Consider the following 21,811-nt stretch of genomic DNA (forward strand, 5'->3'; position numbering starts at 1 on the left):
TTATATCACGGGCCAAATTTGGCCCAAGGGCCTGAGTTTGACATGTGTGGTCTAAGCTATTGTCTGAGTTAAGCCAATTTTTCTTGATTTTTATGAAATTAGAAATAATACAGCCGGTTACAAACTCCCAGTTGAGGAGAAGAGGAATGGGGATTATTTTGAGAAATGTCACAAAATGGATGAATGCCATAATGTTGTATAACCCAAGACATTACCTCAATTATTCAGCTCCAATACAGCACTGAATAAGTACACCTACATTCTCACTTTAATTGGATTGAACTGCAGGCAAAATTTGCTTAAATCTTTGCCTCTAAATTGGTTTGCTCATTCTATTAGGGGATTGAATTTGGATATGAAGGTCAAAATAAAGACATAACAATTGTGGAATGAATTTTATTGGGAGATGGCAATTTTGATTTCAATTTCCAACAGTTGTATTGTTTTCTTAATATTTTTCCTCATCTTTCCAGGAATTCTTAAAAAATGATTGAGATAATTTGCAATGACCGTTTAGGAAAGAAAGTTCGTGTGAAGTGCAAGTATCCTTTTAAACTAGTCTTAATTATTGACTTCTGTTGAATTAAGATCTTGATTGTTCTTGGGGGACAGCAGCGGTGAGCATTAAGTGAATGCCTTATTGGTATCCTGTTTGCTGTACCACTGAGTCCACTGGCAACGAGTGCCACTGTAAACATGCAGACGACTTGTATTGGATTCAGAAATTACACTGAACATTTTTTTCTCAAAAGGTTTGCTTCATGAAAAAAATCGTGGATTATGATATACAATTTCAAGATGAATACAAAGATAATTTCAGATTTTCTATATTCATTGGAAGTTGGAGAAATATTAAATGAACTTTTATTGAATTTAGCATGTTTAATCACATGGTGACGCTGACACATTGCGTTAGTTCAACTGTCCTAAAAAAGGTTTTGCCGCTAATTTTTGTTTGTACTCAGCATCTGATGCCTCTCGTGTCAGTGACCAACAGTAGTCGGCCGGCACTGATGAATTTCAGTTGCCCCTGATCCCGCTTTTCCATGGTGGCAAGGTCCCGGTGAAACCTTTCACCATGTTCATCACTGGCTACATCAGGATCAGCCGGGAAGACGTCCAAGTGCGAATGCAGAAAATGAATGTTCAACGACATGTTGCACCTCATAGTTTTGTATGGTTGAAGTTGACAAAATATGATAGGGAATCACAAATATAGGTTGTATCTATAAAATTATATATGATGGGAAAACTTTTAGTGATTTTTTTTTGTGCTCAGCAGCTAATATATACGCAGAATTATTCCAGAAGAAAAATCTTCGTAGTGTTGTTGGAGTGTGAATAAAGCTTATGAATATTGCAGCCTGGCTTTAGTAACTAGTCACATGGAGAAAATTTGGCTGCTTGATTTTACCAGGTTTGAGTTTCTTGTGCTTAAAGATAAAGGGATGTCCTTTGCATTTTTTTTCTGCTGACTGAACTTGAACATGCAGCTTGAATTATTGTATTGATAGTAAAGATGTGGTCTTTGTAATGTAGAGCAGAGGAAAAATATTAGCTGCATCTGGCTTGATCCTCATTTTTAGACGAGAGTGAAAGCTTTTTATCCTAAATTATTTGTGTGGGGAATCAAATGGTAAATGATGTGTCCAGAATCACTGAGATCAAGTTCTGGTGACCTTGCCGCTGAAAGTGAATCATTTTATGCATTAAATCACCCTGCAACAATCGTTCATATACTAAATTGAAACAGTTGCACTACCTGTTTTTTTCTGGAGAAATTGCTGGTTTATTTTCCTTGTCCCTTTTCAGTAGATAAAATGGAAGTCAAGGCATAATCCTGCCCTTCCTTTATGTCAGTGGCTGATGTCATGTTGTCCATAGGCAACTTTCATGAAGTATTCCTCTAAAATGAGGTTGTGCATCATTTCTACAAGATGAGTTTATTCATTCTAAAGTTTGTGTCATCTGCAAAATGAACAGCATTTATTTCCCTGGGTTATTTAGAACGATTACAGCTCAGAAACAGGACCCTTTTAGTCTGCCGAACCATTTTTTTTTAACCTAGTCCCACTCACCTGCACCCAGTCCATAGCTTTCCATGCCTCTTCCATCCATATTCCTCTTAAATGTTAAAAAATTCACTACTTCAGCTGGAAGCTTGTTCCCCACCATGCTACGTGAAGAAGTTCCCCCTAAACTTTCCTGCTTTCACTTTTAACCCCTGTCCTCTAGTTTGTATCTTACCTTCGCTCAGTGAAAAAAGCCTATCTACATTTACTCTGTCTATCCCCCTTAAAATTTTATCCACCTCTCTCTGATCTCCCCTCATTCTCTCTCTCTCTCCCTCATTCTTCTCTCTCCCTCATTCTTCTCTCTCCCTCATTCTTCTCTCTCCCTCATTCTTCTCTCTCCCTCATTCTTCTCTCTCCCTCATTCTTCTCTCTCCCTCATTCTTCTCTCTCCCTCATTCTTCTCTCTCCCTCATTCTTCTCTCTCCCTCATTCTTCTCTCTCCCTCATTCTTCTCTCTCCCTCATTCTTCTCTCTCCCTCCCTCATTCTTCTTCCCTCCTCATTCTTCTCTCATTCTCCTCCTCATTCTTCTCTCTTCCCTCCCTCATTCTTCTCTCTCCCTCCCTCATTCTTCTCTCTCCTCCCTCATTCTTCTCTCTCCCTCCCTCATTCTTCTCTCTCCCTCCCTCATTCTTCTCTCTCCCTCCCTCATTCTTCTCTCTCCCTCCCTCATTCTTCTCTCTCCCTCCCTCATTCTTCTCTCTCCCTCCCTCATTCTTCTCTCTCCCTCCCTCATTCTTCTCTCTCCCTCCCTCATTCTTCTCTCTCCCTCCCTCATTCTTCTCTCTCCCTCCCTCATTCTTCTCTCTCCCTCCCTCATTCTTCTCTCTCCCTCCCTCATTCTTCTCTCTCCCTCCCTCATTCTCTCTCTTCCTCCCTCATTCTTCTCTCTCTCCCCCTCATTTCTTCTCTCTCTCTCCCCTCATTCTTCGCTCTTGATGAAGTTAATTGGGGTTAGTTGGTAAGGGGCTAATAAAAGGAATAGAAAAGGAGGGAGCGGCCAGCGAGGAGCAGCGCAGTGAGTGAGTGGCCCAGTGAAGGAGTGGGGACTTTGGCTCGAGGGACTTCAGTGAGCAGGGGCTAAGAAGGAGCTTATTAGTAAAGGGTATTATAGTAAGAAAGGAGGAAATGGAGTCAGTTGGGGTAGTTAAGTGCTCCAATTGTGGGATGTGGGAAATCAGAGACTGCACAGCTGTTCCTGATGACTACACCTGCAAAAGGTGCATCCAATTGCATATAAATGAGTGACCGTGTTAGGGAGCTTGAGCTGCAATTGGATGAACTGAGGATCATAAGGGAAGCAGAGGCAGTGATAGAGAAGAGTTACAGGGAGACAGTCACCCCTAGAAGGCAGGAGTCAGGGAATTGGGTGTCTGTGAGGAAAGAGGGAGAGCGCCAGTGCAGAGTACCTCTGTGGAAGTGCCCCTCAGCAACATGTATTCAGCTTTGGAACTGCTGGGGGAACAGCCTATCAGGGACGAGTCGTGGGGGTCAGGTATCTGGTGCAGGGGCTGCCCCTGAGGTTCAGAAAGGAAAGAATGATAAGAATAGGATTCTTGTAGTTGGGGACTCATTAATCAGAGGGACAGATAGAAGGTTTGTGGACGAGATCGGGAATCCAGGTTGGTATGTTGCCTCCCTGGTGCCAGGGTCAGAGATATCTCTGATCGATTACATAGCATTCTGCAAGGGGAAGGAGAACAGCCAGAAGTCGTGGTCCATGTGGGGACCAGTGACTTAGTTAGAAGTGGGGATGAGGACCTGAAACAGGATTATGTAGAATTAGGTAGGAAGTTAAAAAACAGGACCTCCAAGGTAGTAATCTCTGGATTGCTGCCCGTGCCACGAGCTAGTGAGGGTAGAAATAGGAGGATGTGGAGGATGAATGCGTGCTAAAGAGATGGTGCAGGGGGCAAGGGATAAGATTTCTGGATCATTGGGATCTCTTCTGGGAAAGGTCGGACCTGTACAAAAGGGACGGACTCCACTTGAACTGGAGGGGGACCAATGTGCTGGCAAGCAGATTTGCTAGAGCTGTGGGGGAAGGTTTAAACTAGTTTGGCAGGGGGGTGGGGAACAGAGTGTGAGAGCAGTGTCCAGGGAGCATGGCCACCTAGATAGGAATAATAATGATAACAAAGGTAGGATGGAGATTAGGGTAGAAGGTAAAAAAGAGAATATATGTGAGGGTCATTGTCTGAGATGCATATATTTTAATGCAAGAAGCATAGTGAACAAGGTAGATGAGCTGAGAGCATGGATAGATACTTGGGTCACGATATTGTGGCAATTAGTGAGACCTGGCTACAGGAGGGGCAGGACTGCCAACTTAATATTCCAGGATACATGTGTTTTAGATGTGATAGATCAGGGGGTAAAAAAGGGGAGGAGTTGCTCTGCTTGTTAAGGAGGACATTACTCCCGTGAGGTGGCAGGATGGTATGGAGGGATCGACAGTGAGGCTATTTGGTGGAATTGAGGGGTGGAGGAGGGCAAGAGGGTGCTAAATAGGGGTGTATTACAGACCACCAAATGGGCCAAGAAAATTAGAGGAACAAATTTGTAGGGAGATAACGTATATGTGTGAAAATCATAAGGTAGTGATCATGGGAGATTTTAACTTCCCACACATTGATTGGGATACCCATACGGTTAGAGGGCTGGATGGGCTGGAGTTCGTTAAATGTGCTCAGGATTGTTTTCTAAATCAGTTAGTAGAAGAACTGACTGGGGACGGTGTAATACTGATCTTCTGTTAGGGAACGAGCTAGGTCAGGTAGCGGACATTAATGTTGGAGAACCAATTGGGTCTAGTGATCATAATTCTGTTAGTTTTAGGGTAGTTTTAGGGAAGAACAAGGAGAGGCCTAAAGTTGAGGTTCTGGATTGGAAAAGAGCAAATTTCAAAGGAATAAGAAGGGATTTGGGGAGTATTGAGTGGGACAGGATATTTTCAGGTAAGGATGTTGATGAAAAATTGAGGATATTCAAAAAAGAAATTTTGAGGTACAGAGTAATTATGTCCAGTGTGGATCAAAGGAAAGGCTGGAAGTCATAGGGAGGCTTGGTTTTCGAGGATTATTGGAAATATTGGACATGGTGTACAAGAGGTATAAAGAGCAGGGAGATGAGAAATTGAAGGAGGACTACAAGGAGTGTAGAAGGAATCTTAAGAAAGAAATTAGAAAGGCCAAAAAAGGCATGAAGAGGCTTTGGCTGACAGAGTAAAAATAAATCCAAAGGGTTTCTATAAGTACATTAAAAGTAAAAGATTAGTGAGAGATAAAATTGGACCCTTGTAGATAGCGAGGGTAGGCTGAGAGAGAAGTCTGAGGAAATGGGGGAAATTTTGAATGATTTCTTTGCCTCGGTATTCACTAGGGAAAAAAATGTTGAACCAGTTGAAGTAAAGAAAAATAGTGGGGAGGTCATGAAGCATATAAGGATAACCGAGGAGGTAGTGATGGCTGTGTTAAAAAGATAAATGTGGATAAATCTCCCGGACCGGACAAAATATTCCCTAGGACACTCAGGGAGGCTAGTTGTCAGTTAGTGGGCCATTAACAGAGATATTTTAGGATGTCACTGGCCACGGGGGTGATGCCAAAGGATTGGAGGGTGGCACATGTGGTTTCTCTGTTTAAGAAAGGGTCCAAATGCAAACCTGTGAATTATAGGCCTGTAAGTCTGACGTCTGTGGTGGGCAAGTTGATGGAAAGTGTTCTGAGGGATGCTATTTACAAATTTTTGGAGGTACAAGGATTGATAGGGAGTAATCAGCATGGTTTTGTCAGGGGTAGATCATGCTTGACAAACCTGATTGAGTTCTTCGAGGGGGTTACAAAAAAGGTTGATGAAGGGAAAGCTGTGGATGTTGTCTATTTGGACTTTAGTAAAGCTTTTGACAAAGTTCCCCACAGGAGGTTAGGAAAAAGGTGGAGGCATTAGGTATAAATAAAGAGGTAGTGAAATGGATTCAGCAGTGGTTGGATGGGAGGTGTCAGAGAGTAGTGGTAGAAAATTGTTTGTCCAATTGGAGGCCGGTGATTAGTGGAGTTCCTCAGGTTCGGTCCTGGGTCCACTATTATTTGTTATATATATTAACGATCTGGATGTAGGGGTGTAGAATTTGGATAAGCAAGTTTGCGGATGACACAAAGATTGGTGGTGTTGTGGACAGTGAGGTAGATTACCGTAGATTAAAAGGTGATTTAGGAAGGCTGGAGGTGTGGGCTGAGAAATGGCTGATGGAATTTAATACAGATAAATGTGAGGTGCTACATTTTAAAAAGGCAAATTTAAATAGGTCATATACATTGAATGGTAGACAATTGAGGAGTGCAGAGCAACAAAGGGATTTAGGAGTTATGGTAAATAGTACCCTCAAGGCTGATACTCAGGTAGATGGTGTGGTGAAGAAGGCATTTGAATGTTGGCCTTCATAAATCGGAGTATTGAATTCAAGAGTAGGGAGGTTATGATGAATTGTACAAGGCATTGGTGAGGCCAAATTTGGAGTACTGTGTACAGTTTTGGTCACCAAATTATAGGAAAGATATAAAACAAAATAGAGAGAGTGCAGAGAAGGTTCACGAGAATGTTGACAGGATTTCAGGGTCTGAGTTACAGGGAAAGGTTGTGCAGACTGGGGCTTTTTTCTCTGGAGCGTAGAAGATTGAGAGGGGACGTGATAGAGGTGTTTAAGATTTTAAAAGGACAGACAGAGTAAATGTGGATAGGCTTTTTCAATTAAGAAAGGGAGAGATTCAAACTAGAGGACATGGTTAAGATTGAAGGGGGAAAAATTATAAGGGGAACATGAGGGGAAATTTCTTTACGCAGAGGGTGGTGGGATGTTTAATGAGCTTCTGGCATACGTGGTCGAGGCGGGATCATTGGTTACATTTAAGGAAAGACTGGATCGTTACATGGATAGGAGGGGACTAGAGGGGTATGGTCCGGGTGCTGGTCAGTGGGACTAGGAGGGTGGGGATTTGCTACGGCATGGACTAGTAGGGCCGAACTGGCCTGTTCTGTGCTGTATATGGTTATATGGTTCTCTCTCCCTCGTTCCTCTCTTTCCCCTCGTTCCTCTCTCTCCCCTCGTTCCTCTCTCTCCCCTCGTTCCTCTCTCTCCCCTCGTTCCTCTCTCTCCCCTCGTCTCCTCTCTCTCCCCTCGTTCCTCTCTCTCCCCTCGTTCCTCTCTCTCCCCTCGTTCCTCTCTCTCCCCTCGTTCCTCTCTCTCCCCTCGTTGCTCTCTCTCCCCTCGTTGCTCTCTCTCCCCTCGTTGCTCTCTCTCCCCTCGTTCCTCTCTCTCCCCTCGTTCCTCTCTCTCCCCTCGTTCCTCTCTCTCCCCTCGTTCCTCTCTCTCTCCCTCGTTCCTCCTCTCCCCTCGTTCTCTCTCTCCCCTCGTTCCTCTCTCTCCCCTCGTTCCTCTCTCTCCCCTCGTTCCTCTCTCTCCCTCGTTCCTCTCTCTCTCCCCTCGTTCCTCTCTCTCTCCCTTCTTTCCTCTCTCTCTCCCCTCGTTCCTCTCTCTCTCCCCTCGTTCTCTCTCTCTCCCCTCGTTCCTCTCTCTCTCCCCTCGTTCCTCTCTCTCTCCCCTCGTTCCTCTCTCTCCCTCGTTCCTCTCTCTCCCCTCGTTCCTCTCTCTCCCCTCGTTCCTCTCTCTCCCTCGTTCCTCTCTCTCCCCTCGTTCCTCTCTCTCCCTCGTTCCTCTCTCTCCCCTCGTTCCTCTCTCTCCCTCGTTCCTCTCTCTCCCCTCGTTCCTCTCTCTCCCCTCGTTCCTCTCTCCCTCGTTCGTTCCTCTCTCTCCCCTCGTTCGTTCCTCTCTCTCCCCTCGTTCGTTCCTCTCTCTCCCCTCGTTCGTTCCTCTCTCTCCCTCGTTCGTTCCTCTCTCTCCCTCGTTCGTTCCTCTCTCTCCCCTCGTTCGTTCCTCTCTCTCCCCTCGTTCGTTCCTCTCTCTCCCCTCGTTCGTTCCTCTCCTCTCTCGTTCTCCCGCTCGTTCGTTTCCTCTCTCTCCCCTCGAGTTCGTTCCTCTCTCTCCCTCGTTCGTTCGTCCTCTCTCTCCCCTCGTTCGTTCCTCTCTCTCCCCTCGTTCGTTCCTCTCTCTCCCCTCGTTCGTTCCTCTCTCTCCCCCTCGTTCGTTCCTCTCTCTCCCCCTCGTTCGTTCCTCTCTCTCCCCTCGTTCGTTCCTCTCTCTCCCTCGTTCGTTCCTCTCTCTCCCCTCGTTCGTTCCTCTCTCTCCCCTCGTTCGTTCCTCTCTCTCCCCTCGTTCGTTCCTCTCTCTCCCTCGTTCGTTCCTCTCTCTCCCCTCGTTCGTTCCTCTCTCTCCCCTCGTTCGTTCCTCTCTCTCCCCTCGTTCGTTCCTCTCTCTCCCCTCGTTCGTTCCTCTCTCTCCCCTCGTTCGTATCCTCTCTCTCCCTCTCGTTCGTTCCTCTCTCTCCCCTCGTTCGTTCCTCTCTCTCCCCTCGTTCGTTCCTCTCTCTCCCCTCGTTCGTTCCTCTCTCTCCCCTCGTTCGTTCCTCTCTCTCCCCTCGTTCGTTCCTCTCTCTCCCCTCGTTCGTTCCTCTCTCTCCCCTCGTTCGTTCCTCTCTCTCCCCTCGTTCGTTCCCTCTCTCTCCCCTCGTTCGTTCCTCTCTCTCCCCTCGTTCGTTCCTCTCTCTCCCCTCGTTCGTTCCTCTCTCTCCCCTCGTTCGTTCCTCTCTCTCCCCTCGTTCGTTCCTCTCTCTCCCCTCGTTCGTTCCTCTCTCTCCCCTCGTTCGTTCCTCTCTCTCCCCTCGTTCGTTCCTCTCTCTCCCTCGTTCGTTCCTCTCTCTCCCCTCGTTCGTTCCTCTCTCTCTCCCCTCGTTCGTCTCTTCTCTCTCCCTCGTTCCTCTCTCTCTCCCCTCGTTCCTCTCTCTCTCCCCTCGTTCCTCTCTCTCTCCCCTCGTTCCTCTCTCTCTCCCCTCGTTCCTCTCTCTCTCCCCTCGTTCCTCTCTCTCTCCCTCGTTCGTTCCTCTCTCTCCCCTCGTTCGTTCCTCTCTCTCCCTCGTTCGTTCCTCTCTCTCCCCTCGTTCGTTCTCTCTCTCCCCTCGTTCGTTCCTCTCTCTCCCCTCGTTCGTTCCTCTCTCTCCCCTCGTTCGTTCCTCTCTCTCCCCTCGTTCGTTCCTCTCTCTCCCCTCGTTCGTTCCTCTCTCTCCCCTCGTTCGTTCCTCTCTCTCCCCTCGTTCGTTCCTCTCTCTCCCCTCGTTCGTTCCTCTCTCTCCCCTCGTTCGTTCCTCTCTCTCCCCTCGTTCGTTTCCTCTCTCTCCCCTCGTTCGTTCCTCTCTCTCCCCTCGTTCGTTCCTCTCTCTCCCCTCGTTCGTTCCTCTCTCTCCCTCGTATCGTTCTCTCTCTCGTTCGTTCCTTCGTCTCCCCTCGTTCGTTCCTCTCTCTCCCTCGTTCGTTCCTCTCTCTCCCCTCGTTCGTTCCTCTCTCTCCCCTCGTTCGTTCCTCTCTCTCCCCTCGTTCGTTCCTCTCTCTCCCTCGTTCGTTTCCTCTCTCTCCCCTCGTTCGTTCCTCTCTCTCCCCTCGTTCGTTCCTCTCTCTCCCCCTCGTTCGTTCTACTCCTCTCTCTCCCCTCGTTCGTTCCTCTCTCTCTCCCTCGTTCGTTCCTCTCTCTCCCTCGTTCGTTCCTCTCTCTCCCTCGTTCGTTCCTCTCTCTCCCCTCGTTCGTTCCTCTCTCTCCCCTCGTTCGTTCCTCTCTCTCCCCTCGTTCGTTCCTCTCTCTCCCCTCGTTCGTTCCTCTCTCTCCCCTCGTTCGTTCCTCTCTCTCCCCTCGTTCGTTCCTCTCTCTCCCCTCGTTCGTTCCTCTCTCTCCCCTCGTTCGTTCCTCTCTCTCCCTCGTTCGTTCCCTCTCTCTCCCCTCGTTCGTTCCTCTCTCTCCCCTCGTTCGTTCCTCTCTCTCACCCTCGTTCGTTCCTCTCTCTCCCCTCGTTCGTTCCTCTCTCTCCCCTCGTTCGTCCTCTCTCTCCCCTCGTTCGTTCCTCTCTCTCCCCCTCGTTCGTTCCTCTCTCCTCCCCCTCGTTCGTTCCTCTCTCCCCCCTCGTTCGTTCCTCTCTCCCCCTCGTTCGTTCCTCTCTCCCCCCTCGTTCGTATCCTCTCTCCCCCGTCGTTCCTTCGTCGTTCCTCTCTCCCCCTCGTTCGTTCCTCTCTCCCCCCTCGTTCGTTCCTCTCTCCCCCCTCGTTCGTTTCCTCTCTCCCCCTCGTTCGTTCCTCTCTCCCCCCTCGTTCGTTCCTCTCTCCCCCCTCGTTCGTTCCTCTCTCCCCCCTCGTTCGTTCCTCTCTCCCCCCTCGTTCGTTCCTCTCTCCCCCCTCGTTCGTTCCTCTCTCCCCCCTCTCGTTCGTTCCTCTCTCCCCCCTCGTTCGTTCCTCTCTCCCCCCTCGTTCGTTCCTCTCTCCCCCCTCGTTCGTTCCTCTCTCCCCCCTCGTTCGTTCCTCTCTCCCCCCTCGTTCGTTCCTCTCTCCCCCCCTCGTTCGTTCCTCTCTCCCCCCTCGTTCGTTCCTCTCTCCCCCCTCGTTCGTTCCTCTCTCCCCCCTCGTTCGTTCCTCTCTCCCCCCTCGTTCGTTCCTCTCTCCCCCCTCGTTCGTTCCTCTCTCCCCCCTCGTTCGTTCCTCTCTCCCCCCCTCGTTCGTTCCTCTCTCCCCCCTCGTTCGTTCCTCTCTCCCCCCTCGTTCGTTCCTCTCTCCCCCCTCGTTCGTTCCTCTCTCCCCCTCGTTCGTTCCTCTCTCCCCCTCGTTCGTTCCTCTCTCCCCCCCTCGTTCGTTCCTCTCTCCCCCCTCGTTCGTTCCTCTCTCCCCCTCGTTCGTTCCTCTCTCCCCCCTCGTTCGTTCCTCTCTCCCCCTCGTTCGTTCCTCTCTTCCCCCCCTCGTTCGTTCCTCTCTCCCCCCTCGTTCGTTCCTCTCTCCCCCCTCGTTCGTTCCTCTCTCCCCCCTCGTTCGTTCCTCTCTCCCCCCTCGTTCGTTCCTCTCTCCCCCCTCGTTCGTTCCTCTCTCCCCCTCGTTCGTTCCTCTCTCTCCCCCCTCGTTCGTTCCTCTCTCCCCCTCGTTCGTTCCTCTCTCCCCCTCGTTCGTTCCTCTCTCCCCCCTCGTTCGTTCCTCTCTCCCCCCTCGTTCGTTCCTCTCTCCCCCCTCGTTCGTTCCTCTCTCCCCCACTCGTTCGTTCCTCTCTCCCCCCTCGTTCGTTCCTCTCTCCCCCCTCGTTCGTTCCTCTCTCCCCCCTCGTTCGTTCCTCTCTCCCCCCTCGTTCGTTCCTCTCTCCCCCTCGTTCGTTCCTCTCTCCCCCCTCGTTCGTTCCTCTCTCCCCCCTCGTTCGTTCCTCTCTCCCCCCTCGTTCGTTCCTCTCTCCCCCCTCGTTCGTTCCTCTCTCCCCCTCGTTCGTTCCTCTCTCCCCCCTCGTTCGTTCCTCTCTCCCCCCTCGTTCGTTCCTCTCTCCCCCCTCGTTCGTTCCTCTCTCCCCCCTCGTTCGTTCCTCTCTCCCCCCTCGTTCGTTCCTCTCTCCCCCTCGTTCGTTCCTCTCTCCCCCCTCGTTCGTTCCTCTCTCCCCCCTCGTTCGTTCCTCTCTCCCCCCTCGTTCGTTCCTCTCTCCCCCCCTCGTTCGTTCCTCTCTCCCCCTCGTTCGTTCCTCTCTCCCCCCCTCGTTCGTTCCTCTCTCCCCCCTCGTTCGTTCCTCTCTCCCCCCTCGTTCGTTCCTCTCTCCCCCCTCGTTCGTTCCTCTCTCCCCCCTCGTTCGTTCCTCTCTCCCCCCTCGTTCGTTCCTCTCTCCCCCCTCGTTCGTTCCTCTCTCCCCCCTCGTTCGTTCCTCTCTCCCCCCTCGTTCGTTCCTCTCTCCCCCCTCGTTCGTTCCTCTCTCCCCCCTCGTTCGTTCCTCTCTCCCCCCTCGTTCGTTCCTCTCTCCCCCCTCGTTCGTTCCTCTCTCCCCCCTCGTTCGTTCCTCTCTCCCCCTCGTTCGTTCCTCTCTCCCCCCTCGTTCGTTCCTCTCTCCCCCTCGTTCGTTCCTCTCTCCCCCTCGTTCGTTCCTCTCTCCCCCCTCGTTCGTTCCTCTCTCCCCCCTCGTTCGATTCCTCTCTCCCCCCTCGTTCGTTCCTCTCTCCCCTCGTTCGTTTCCTCTCTCTCCCCTCGTTCGTTCCTCTCTCTCCCCTCGTTCGTTCCTCTCTCTCCCCTCGTTCGTTCCTCTCTCTCCCCTCGTTCGTTCCTCTCTCTCCCCTCGTTCGTTCCTCTCTCTCCCCTCGTTCGTTCCTCTCTCTCCCCTCGTTCGTTCCTCTCTCTCCCCTCGTTCGTTCCTCTCTCTCCCCTCGTTCGTTCTCTCTCGTCGATCTCTCTCCCTCGTTCTTCTACGGTCCAAGGAATAAAGTCCTAATCTATTTAACTTTTCACTGTAACTCAGTTCCTGAAGTCTAATAAATTTCTCTGCACTCTTTCTATCTTATTAATATCTTTTCTGTGGTTAGGTGACACAAACTGTACACAATTCTCCAAATTTATCCTTACCAATTCTTATTCAACTTTAACATAACATCCCAACTCCTGTACTTAATGCATTGATTTATGAAGGTCAATATGCTAAAAGCTCTCTTTTCAACCCTATCTACATGTGATGCCATTTTCAGGGAACTATAAATCTGTATTCCCAGATCCCTCTGTTTTACTGCATTCCTCAATGCCCTACCATTTACCATGTATGTCCTTTCTTTGGTTTGTCCTTGCAAAATGCAACACCTCACACTTGCCTGCATTAAATTCTACCTGACATTTTCAGCCCAATTTTCCAGCTGGTCCAGATCCCTCTGCAAACTTCTTTGCTGTCCACAACATCTCAATCTTCATGTCATCTGCAAACTTGCTGATCCAATTTACCACATTTTCATCCAGATCATTGATACAGGTGACAAACAATAGTGGTCCCAGCATCGATCTCCTGAGGCTCAGGCTTCCAGTCTGAGAAACAATCATCCACCACTACTCTGGCTTCTCCCATCCAGCCATTGTCGAATCCAGTTCACTACTTCACCAAGAATACCTGGCGTCTGAACCTTTCTGACTAACTTCCCATACAGGACCTTGTCAAAGGCCTCCCCAGTCTTTCCTTTGTCAATTTTCTTGGTAGCCTCCTCAAAAAACTCAATGATTGGTTAAATATGACCTACCACGCACAAAGCCATGTTGGCTATCCCTAATCAGTCCATGGCTATCCAAATATTGTATCTCCAATCTCTTAGAGCACTTTCCAATAATTTACCTACTACTGACGTCAGGCTTACTGGCCTATAATTTCCAGGGTTATTTTTGGAGCCTTCCAGCTTGAAACTTCTGCCAAATACAATAGCAGCAGGTATGTGGAAACATCACTGCTTGTAAGTCTTTATGCTCCCCTTCTGCATTTCTGACTTGAAAATGCTTTTGCTTCATTATAGAACTCCTTACTTGCTAGATTATAGGATTATCTTCAGCATACCTGTGACTAGTGGTGGGCCTCAGGGATCTGTGTTGGGACCATTGTTGTTTGTTGTCTATATCAATGATATGGATGATAATGTGGTAAATTGAATCAGGCAGGTTTTCTGATGAAACAAAGATAGGAGGCATAGTGGACAGCGAGGAAGATTTCCACAGCTTGCTGAGTGATCTGGACCAACTGGGAGAATGGGCAAAAAGATGCAGATGGAGTTTAATGCAGACAAGTGTGAGGTGTTGCATTTTGGAAGGGCAAATCAAGGCAGGACATTCACAGCAAATGTTAAGGAATGCAGAGGAGCAGAGAGATCTGGGATACAGATATATTGTTCCCTGAAGGTGGTGAAACAGGTGGACAGGGTTGTAAAGAAAGCTTTTGGCTTCTTAGCCTTTATAAATCAAAGTATTGAATATAGGAGTTGAAATGTTACTTTGAAGTTGTTTAAGACATTGGTGAGGCAAAATTTGGAATATTGTGTGCCATTCTGGTCACCTAACTACAGGAAGTATTTCAATGAGTGAAAGAGAGCAGAGAAGATTTACTAGGGTATGGTCAGGTTTTCAGAGTTAGTTATAGGGAAAGATTAAACAGGTTAGGACTTTATTCCTTGGAATGAAGAATAATGCAGGGATATTTGATCAAAGTTTACAGGAATATGGGAGGTACAGACAGAGTGGATGCAAGTAGATTTTTTTCCACTTAGATTGGGGGAGATGAATATGAAAGGTCATAGTTTTAAGCTGAAAGGGGAAAGGTTTCAGGGGAACATTGGGTGAAAGTTCTTCACTCAGGGTGGTGGGATTGTGAAATGAGCTGCCATGGTGGTGAATGCAGGCTCAATCTTAAGTTTTAAGAATAAATTGGATATTACATGGGAGAGGTCTGGAGGGTTATGGAATCGGAGCAGGTTAATGGGACTAACAGAATAATGGTCGGCACAGACTAGAGGGGCTATATGGCTTGTTTTCTGTGCTGTAGCGTTCTATGGTTCTATAAGAACTGCAGCAATTCTTCAAGGTGACACATCATTCTAAACATCAATTTATTAGTTGGGAAGGAATAAACTAGTAAGCTTCTCAAGCTGCTCTGATTGCAACCTCCACTTTGCATTCCAACCTGCCTTTCATAGCCATATCAAGTATCTATCCATCCTTGCCTTAAAAAAAATTCATAGAATGTTTCACTATCCTCTGATGTAGGTACTTTCAAAGATTCAAGGTCCTCTGAGAGGAAACATCTGCTTCAAGTAGGTGAACCCTTATTTTCAAACAACAGACTTAGTTTTGGGTTCACCCGCATAAAACCATCCTCTCTTCATCCACTTTATCAAGAATCGATGGGATTTTGTATTTAAATTGTCTCACTCCTTGATCATCTGAACTCCCAATGGATACAAGCCAAACCTGCCTAACCTTTTATCATAAGTCAAAATTATTAAACCTTGCTTGAACTGCTTGCAACACACAACATGCTAGCTTTAATAATTAAGAAGGCAAAGCTATGTACTCCAGTTGTGGTCATACCAATACCCTTCATAACTAAAGCATTAGCTCCCACTTTTGGGTTTATTTTCTTTTGTAATAAACAATGTTCTGTTAGCTTTCTCAATTAGTGTTGAGCCACTAATTTAATGTATACTATTGGAGTTGGGCTTTTTTTTAAACAAGTTACCTGTTTGGCTGCAATAAGCAAGAATTTCAGGCAGATGTACAATGTACTTGTGTATGTTATAATTACCTTATTCACCAACAATCCGTGAATCAGGACGCCTAGATCCTTGTGCATCCCAGAGCTTTGCAATCAGTCACCAGCTAGATGATATTTTTAAATTTTTCATGAACTAGGCAATTTTTCCTGGGCAATGGTCCTTTGTACCATATACTTTCTTAACTATGTTTTCTATCAGAAAATTTAGCAGATCTGCCTTTGGTGCCTTCATTCTAATCATTGATATAAAATACAGTACAACTCCAATTATCCAAAATGGTCATTTTTTCCAGATAACTGGTCATTTTTTTAAAAAAACAGGCCAGTATCAACAGCAAATCACTTTTAAACTTTTGTTTAAACATCAGCAAAAAAGGAAGGCCTTTTAAGCATTAAAATAAAATAAAAGTTCCCCTCTCCTGCCCGGAACCCGAGGTCCCCGCTCTAGCCAGGAGGCTGCTCTCCTTTATGACGCCAGGACAAAGGATTCCTCTGACCGCTGTGACTGGGAGATGGTGGCGTGCAGTTAGAGATGGAGAGAAAAGTCAACAGGAAAGGTAAAGAAGAAATGGAAAGAGGGGAGGGAGTTAGAAACGAGCACAATAGTTGTTCTAATTTCATGTCGAGTTAATTTATTTAAACCTGTGAGGTCAGTTCGGCTAAATGAAGATTTTAGAGAATCCGATTTCGGATAATTGGAGTTGTACTGTATTTAGACTCCTGCAACTCATTGATCTTTCTAAACAGAAAAAGTTCAATTTTTGGTTACTCATTTCCTATTAACCATTAATTTTCAATGTTAATATGTCACCTCTGCCACCGTAACTTCATATTTCCTGCAATAACCTTTTGATGAGGCACCTTGTCAAATGTTTTTCTTGAAATCTTTAGAATAGTGCATCCACTTTTTTTAATCACATCATTAGTTCCTACTTTAAAGAAATCCAATAAATTTGTGAGAGGAGAATGAAGTTTGACCGAACTATTGACTTACTTTAAATAACTTGAATTTCTCCAAGTGCTCTGCTATAGAGGAATTGGTTAAAGACAGTCTAATTTTACCATTGATAAATGTTGACTGATCGACTTTTAGTGAGGATTGGGGTCCAGTGAGTAGTTAGGTATCACAGCTTTACATTGCTAGAGACCTGGGTTTGAAACCAGTGCTGCCTATAAGGAGTTTGTATGTCCTTCCTTTGACCTGTATAGCTTTTTTCCCAGATGCTCCGGTTTCTTCCTACCCTTCAAAAACGCAGAGTTGGTAGGTTAATTGGGCAGCATGGGTTTCAATGGGTGGAATCCACTTCTACCATGTTTTCATGGATGGAACAGTAGTTGAGGGTTAGAACCCTCAGGTTTCTGGACGTCCACATATCAGAGAACCTCTCCTGGCACCACCACATTGAGGAATCTGTGAAGAAGGCAAATCAAGGCCTCTACTTTCCAAGTCTGAGGAGATTTGATGTGTTGTCAAATAGTCTATCAAACTTCTACAGGTGTCCTGTGGAAAGTATTTCGGTTGCATCACAAACAAGTTTAGTAATTGGAGTACCCAGGAATGCAGAAGGTTGCAAAAAGTAGCAAACTCAGCCAAGTCCATCATCCATTAAAGTCGTTTATGTGAGGTGCTGCTTCAAGAGGGCAGTCAACATCTTAAAAGATCCCCATCACCCTGGTCACAATCTCTTCCTTGTTATCCAGCACCTTTAGGTTCAAGAACAGATTTTATTGAGCGGCCATAGTGAGACAGAGTATATAGATATGTTTTGGGAGATAAATTGGGAAAGGTTTGTTAGAGTAGGTCACATACAAACACTTTAAAACCGATCTTATTTGAAATTCTGGAGCTCTGCTAATGCTAGACATGTCGGGGCCTGAGTCTTTGCTAAAGCTTTGGAGAGTGCCCAAAAGACTTCACTAATGGATTGTTGCTTACAAAAAGGCAACAGATGAGAGCTTGTCTGAGCCACAGATAGTCTGCAGTGGAACTTGCTGTTCTAAGAGGCTCGTGTGGTTTTGCAAGCAGAGAGAGTCAAACAGGCTTTCTCAGAGAGAGGGAGAGAGAGAGCGCGTGTGCAAGACAGACAGACATACATCAGTTCTACAGTGTTACAGTCAGCAACAGCAGCTGGGACTAGAACAGGACAAGCTGGCAAGCTTGTGGAAAACCCCATTTGGAAGACTGTTTGTGAGTTCTTGCTACAGCCTGGTCAAAGTCTTTGTGGTTTATGGAAGAGGAGAGGACTAGCTGTCTTGTTTCACAAGAAACAAGAAGAAACTCTGTGGTGACCTGAAAGAAAGAGGTTATCATCTGGAGAACCCTGAGCGGGAAAGTTTCGTCAGCAAGACACTGAAGTGCTTGATTAAAAAGGAATCAGTTGTGGATGTCCTGGAACAACAAATCTCTCTCTGAAAACTGACAAGAACCTTCCAGAGCGATAACCATTTACCTTTAAAGCACCAAAGCCTGGTGAACTTTATAAATGTTAAATTCTGTGCACAGTATAAGAATGGGTTGCAACCAGTGAACTTGGAGGAATGAGAAGTGAGATTGGACTGTGAACCAAAGAACTTTTCTGAACTTACACACACATTATATACACGTGCGCTTAGAATTAGAAGGGGGTTAAGTTAGGTTAGTTAAGTCAATAGTGATAAGTTGAAGTGTGATTCTGTTTTCATGTTTAAAGATAATTAAAAGCAACTTTTGTTAAAGTAACCATTTGTCTTGATGAATATCTATTGCTTCTGGGTTTTGGCATCCTCTCGGCCTATAACAATAGGCTCTTCATCCTCACATAAGATACTATACACGAGAGACCTATACACGATTGAAATGCTACTTATTTCATGCACTGGTGGTGAATATTATATTTTTATCCTTTATATACATGTATGTAAATTATCTCTGTGTATGGGGGCAATTTAATGCATACTGTTGTAGTTGTTTTATCTTGTATATCTGTTTAGATGCAGAGTAAGAACTTCAGTGTGTATTTTACTTGTGTATATGAACCCGTTATCATTAATTTTCATTCCTAATTGAAATTGTAACCTTTATTTGCAATAATACATACCCAAAAAAATAAAACAAATTCCGCTGGAATTGTGTTCATCTGTTAAGTTTAATGATTGGCATTAAATTTCCAAGCAGGTTTCAGAACATTCACGATTTTCTATTTTTAAAAAACAATAATGGAGTAGTGGTGTTCCTTGTTGGGAGCATAGAAAACTTGGTGCTGATTTAAATCTTCAATCTTTAAAAAGTGATCTGTTCATAACTGGTGGTAACCTGCTCATCAAGATCAGTAAAATCCCTGAATCCGGAATTCAAGAATCCTGCAAAAAAAATTGCAAAAAATAGAGAAATTTAAAATTACCATGCCTAGCTGATGGTTCGCCAATCACGCAACCTCACACAGCTTATCTAAAGGTGCAAGATACCAATTTTACTGTATTGGAAGCATTGAGAGGCTACAGCGTACCAAAGGCAAGGGGAAGAATTTCAGAATATTTAGACTGTTTTCCCACAAATGTTTAATGTGAAGGCTACAAATCAACATGGTGAAAACCAGATAGGGTGGAGCTCTGCAAAGATGGAAGAGTAAAGGAAGGATAGTAAAGTTGTTGGATGGGGAGGTGAGAATGCAAGGAGTAGCATTTTGAGGGGAATTCCCCACCATGTTCAAAATTTGCAGTGAAAACATGGGGGGGGTGGGGGGAATGTGCCAGTTCTACTGTGGTGTGGCAGCTTTGGGGTAAGTGTGTAGGATTTCGATATGAAAGAATTACTGCCCACTTTTCCCCTTTTGCACATTTTAAGAGCTCGTGACTTGTTTCTAAAGGTTTTGATTCATTTAAACATCTGATCTAATGATTATCATTATTATCTAATATAACTTTTATCTTAATAGTTACAGCTATTTACTGTATTACTGGAATTTACTAATCAAAAGTGCTGATTTATATGAATATAGTTCACTGTATATTTATCACCAATTTTGGTATTGATTCATATAGCTAAAATGACAGGGCTGTACTGGGGACTAATATTGTACAGAAATTTGCTGAACTGCACTTGGATGTTCATGTTTAAACACAAGGGTGACTACTTGCAAGAGGAGTATGTCAGAGATCAATATGTTTTATTTTCCTTAATGTTTCCACTTCCCAGTCCTGATGACACCATAAAAGATCTGAAGAAGTTGATAGCTGCACAGACTGGAACAAAATGGGACAAACTTGTCTTGAAGAAATGGTGTGTTCTCTCTCTCTTTTATTAATACTAACTTCTTTAATAGGAATTATTTTAAGCTCTGTTCTCTCTCTTTATTTAAAAAAATAATAGCTCCCCTCAACCATACTGTCAGTTAATTTCAACCTTTCCACCCACAAAACCCCTTAAGTATGACTACTTACTGCAGGATCACATATAATAAACCCATAGATCACCAAAAGTGGGGGAACTTAATGGGCATAAGCCCCTTTCCAGACCACTGATAGGATGTTTACTTCAGGGAAAATTAGATTTTTTTCATCAAAATGCATCCTTGTTCATTATGAATATTAGTTGTCATCCCGACAGGTAATAATTCTTTATTTCTTTGCATGTATATGTGAGTATAGGTTTTTTTTTGCACTGTCTATCTGCAGGAAAAAGAATCTCAGGGTTGTATGTGATGTCATAATTATTTTTACAGTAACAGACCATTTCAGCCCACGAGTCCATGCTACCCATTCTACACCCCTTTAACCTACAGCCCCGTTTTGAGCGGTGGGAGGAAGCAGGAGCCCCCGGAGAAAACCCACACAGACACGGGGAGAACGTACAAACTTTAAGAGCATGGGATTAAACCCTTGTCTGGACCTGATCGCTGGTGCTGTAAAGGCGTTGCACTAACCACTACGCCAATAGTTCGCCCTTGTATGTCCTTTGTATCATGTTTGTACTCTGGCAATAAATCTGAATTGGTTGAGAAATGGTGCAGCAGCACTTTGGCTGTAGTTGAACCTTCTGGAATGGTCCAAGGACACTTGCATCAATTCCTAGTTCTAACTTTATAACTTTTTTCCAATTTTAGGTACACCATTTTTAAGAATCATGTACAGCTGCAGGATTGTATCCTTTGCTCTTGAGCTTGCACAAATGGTTTCAATCATTTATGAACCTACAACGGGAGGGAGGGAATCTTTGTGAACGTTATTACATGTCTGAAAACATCTGGTCTTTGTTCCCAAAGGACTGTCTGCTGGTCAGATTTAAAAAAAAATGTTTTGAAATGAAGAATTTTTTCCCATTATGCAATGATATCCAGCAAGTCAAAAATACAAATTGATTACCATGGAAATAAATATTTTTATTTGAAACTTTGTTGGGTGGGGAGTCATTACTGTCTTGGGTGGGGAGTCATTACTGTCTTGGCCACAATTTTAATTCCACAGGGCTGCAAAATGGACAAATTTTCGAGGGTTTCATCTCAAAACTTCTGAAAGTGCATTTATTCTCATTTCTGTTTTGATCCATGATCTAAATAGATTTTTTTTAATTTGGATTTTTTCCAAATTTTTGCACTTTAATTTTTTTTTTTAAAGACTTCTTTGTACAGACTTCAGAGTACATAGGTGAACCTTAACCAGATGGCCTTCAGATGAGATCCACGATGGAATGAACTTAGAACTCTATTACCAATAGGGTCTTGCAGCCTGAGAAATTCATCACAAATAATCAAGAGCTCCCGGAGAAATGAGCTTGAGAATGAACTTCAGAATGAACATTTTTTTTTAATTTGTGTTTTTCTGAACGACACTCAATTTTTATGTATAGTTCTTTGAATTTCAGAGCAAATGTAGCTTCTGGTTTCTAACAAATTGCTTTTACTTTCCAATGTATATTCACAAATAAAGTGGCTATCTATGTGACTGAACCCATATTTATTTTCTCTCACCCTTACTGGTAACTGTTTCCACTCAGCGTAAATTCTTAGACATGTTGCCTTGAGCTTCCTGCAAAACTGGGTCACGCAGTTCCCCCTGCTTTCATTGATGTAAAATAGAATTGCCAATATTTGTTGGAGAAAAGGAATAACTTTAGGAAATTCTTGATGGAAGTTTGGATCCTGCCTTCTGTTTGGTTTAACAAACGTTAGGTGGTTACTTCATTGAATATTTTCCCATATTCACACTGCAGGTCAAAGTTGATGTACTGTTAGTCAAAAATCCAGTTTAAGTCAAGTTTATTGTCATCTGATTGTACAAGTAAAACCCGACGAAATATTGTTCTTGATGCAAAACATGCAGACACACAACCAGAAATAACACATAATACATATACAGGACAAGTATTATATCTATAAAAATAAGAGAGCGTCTCAGATGGTTAGACTGAGCAGTTCCTTTGGTCGTTCAGCAGTCTCTCTGCCCGTGAGAAGAAGCTGGTCCGCAGCCTGGTGGTGCTGGCTCTGATAAATGCCATATGTAGGGTGAAAGGGGTCCTCATCAATTTTGCACGGCCTCTTCAGACAATGATCCCGGTAGATCACATTGATGGGGAGGGAGACTCC

General features: G+C 45.2%; 1 protein-coding gene across 1 annotated transcript; it reads left to right on the plus strand.

Moving 5' to 3' along the window:
* The first annotated feature begins 462 nt into the window (after positions 1 to 462).
* Positions 463 to 21,175, plus strand: ubl5 (ubiquitin like 5). Its single transcript, XM_069922933.1, has 4 exons — positions 463 to 542; positions 19,426 to 19,509; positions 20,333 to 20,370; positions 20,900 to 21,175. Exons 1-4 carry the CDS (start codon positions 487 to 489, stop codon positions 20,941 to 20,943), a joined length of 222 nt encoding a protein of 73 aa, XP_069779034.1. The 5' UTR covers positions 463 to 486; the 3' UTR covers positions 20,944 to 21,175.
* Positions 21,176 to 21,811: the final 636 nt, after the last annotated feature.

Source organism: Narcine bancroftii, chromosome 3, assembly GCF_036971445.1.
Source record: "Narcine bancroftii isolate sNarBan1 chromosome 3, sNarBan1.hap1, whole genome shotgun sequence".
Taxonomy (NCBI): Eukaryota; Metazoa; Chordata; class Chondrichthyes; order Torpediniformes; family Narcinidae; genus Narcine; species Narcine bancroftii.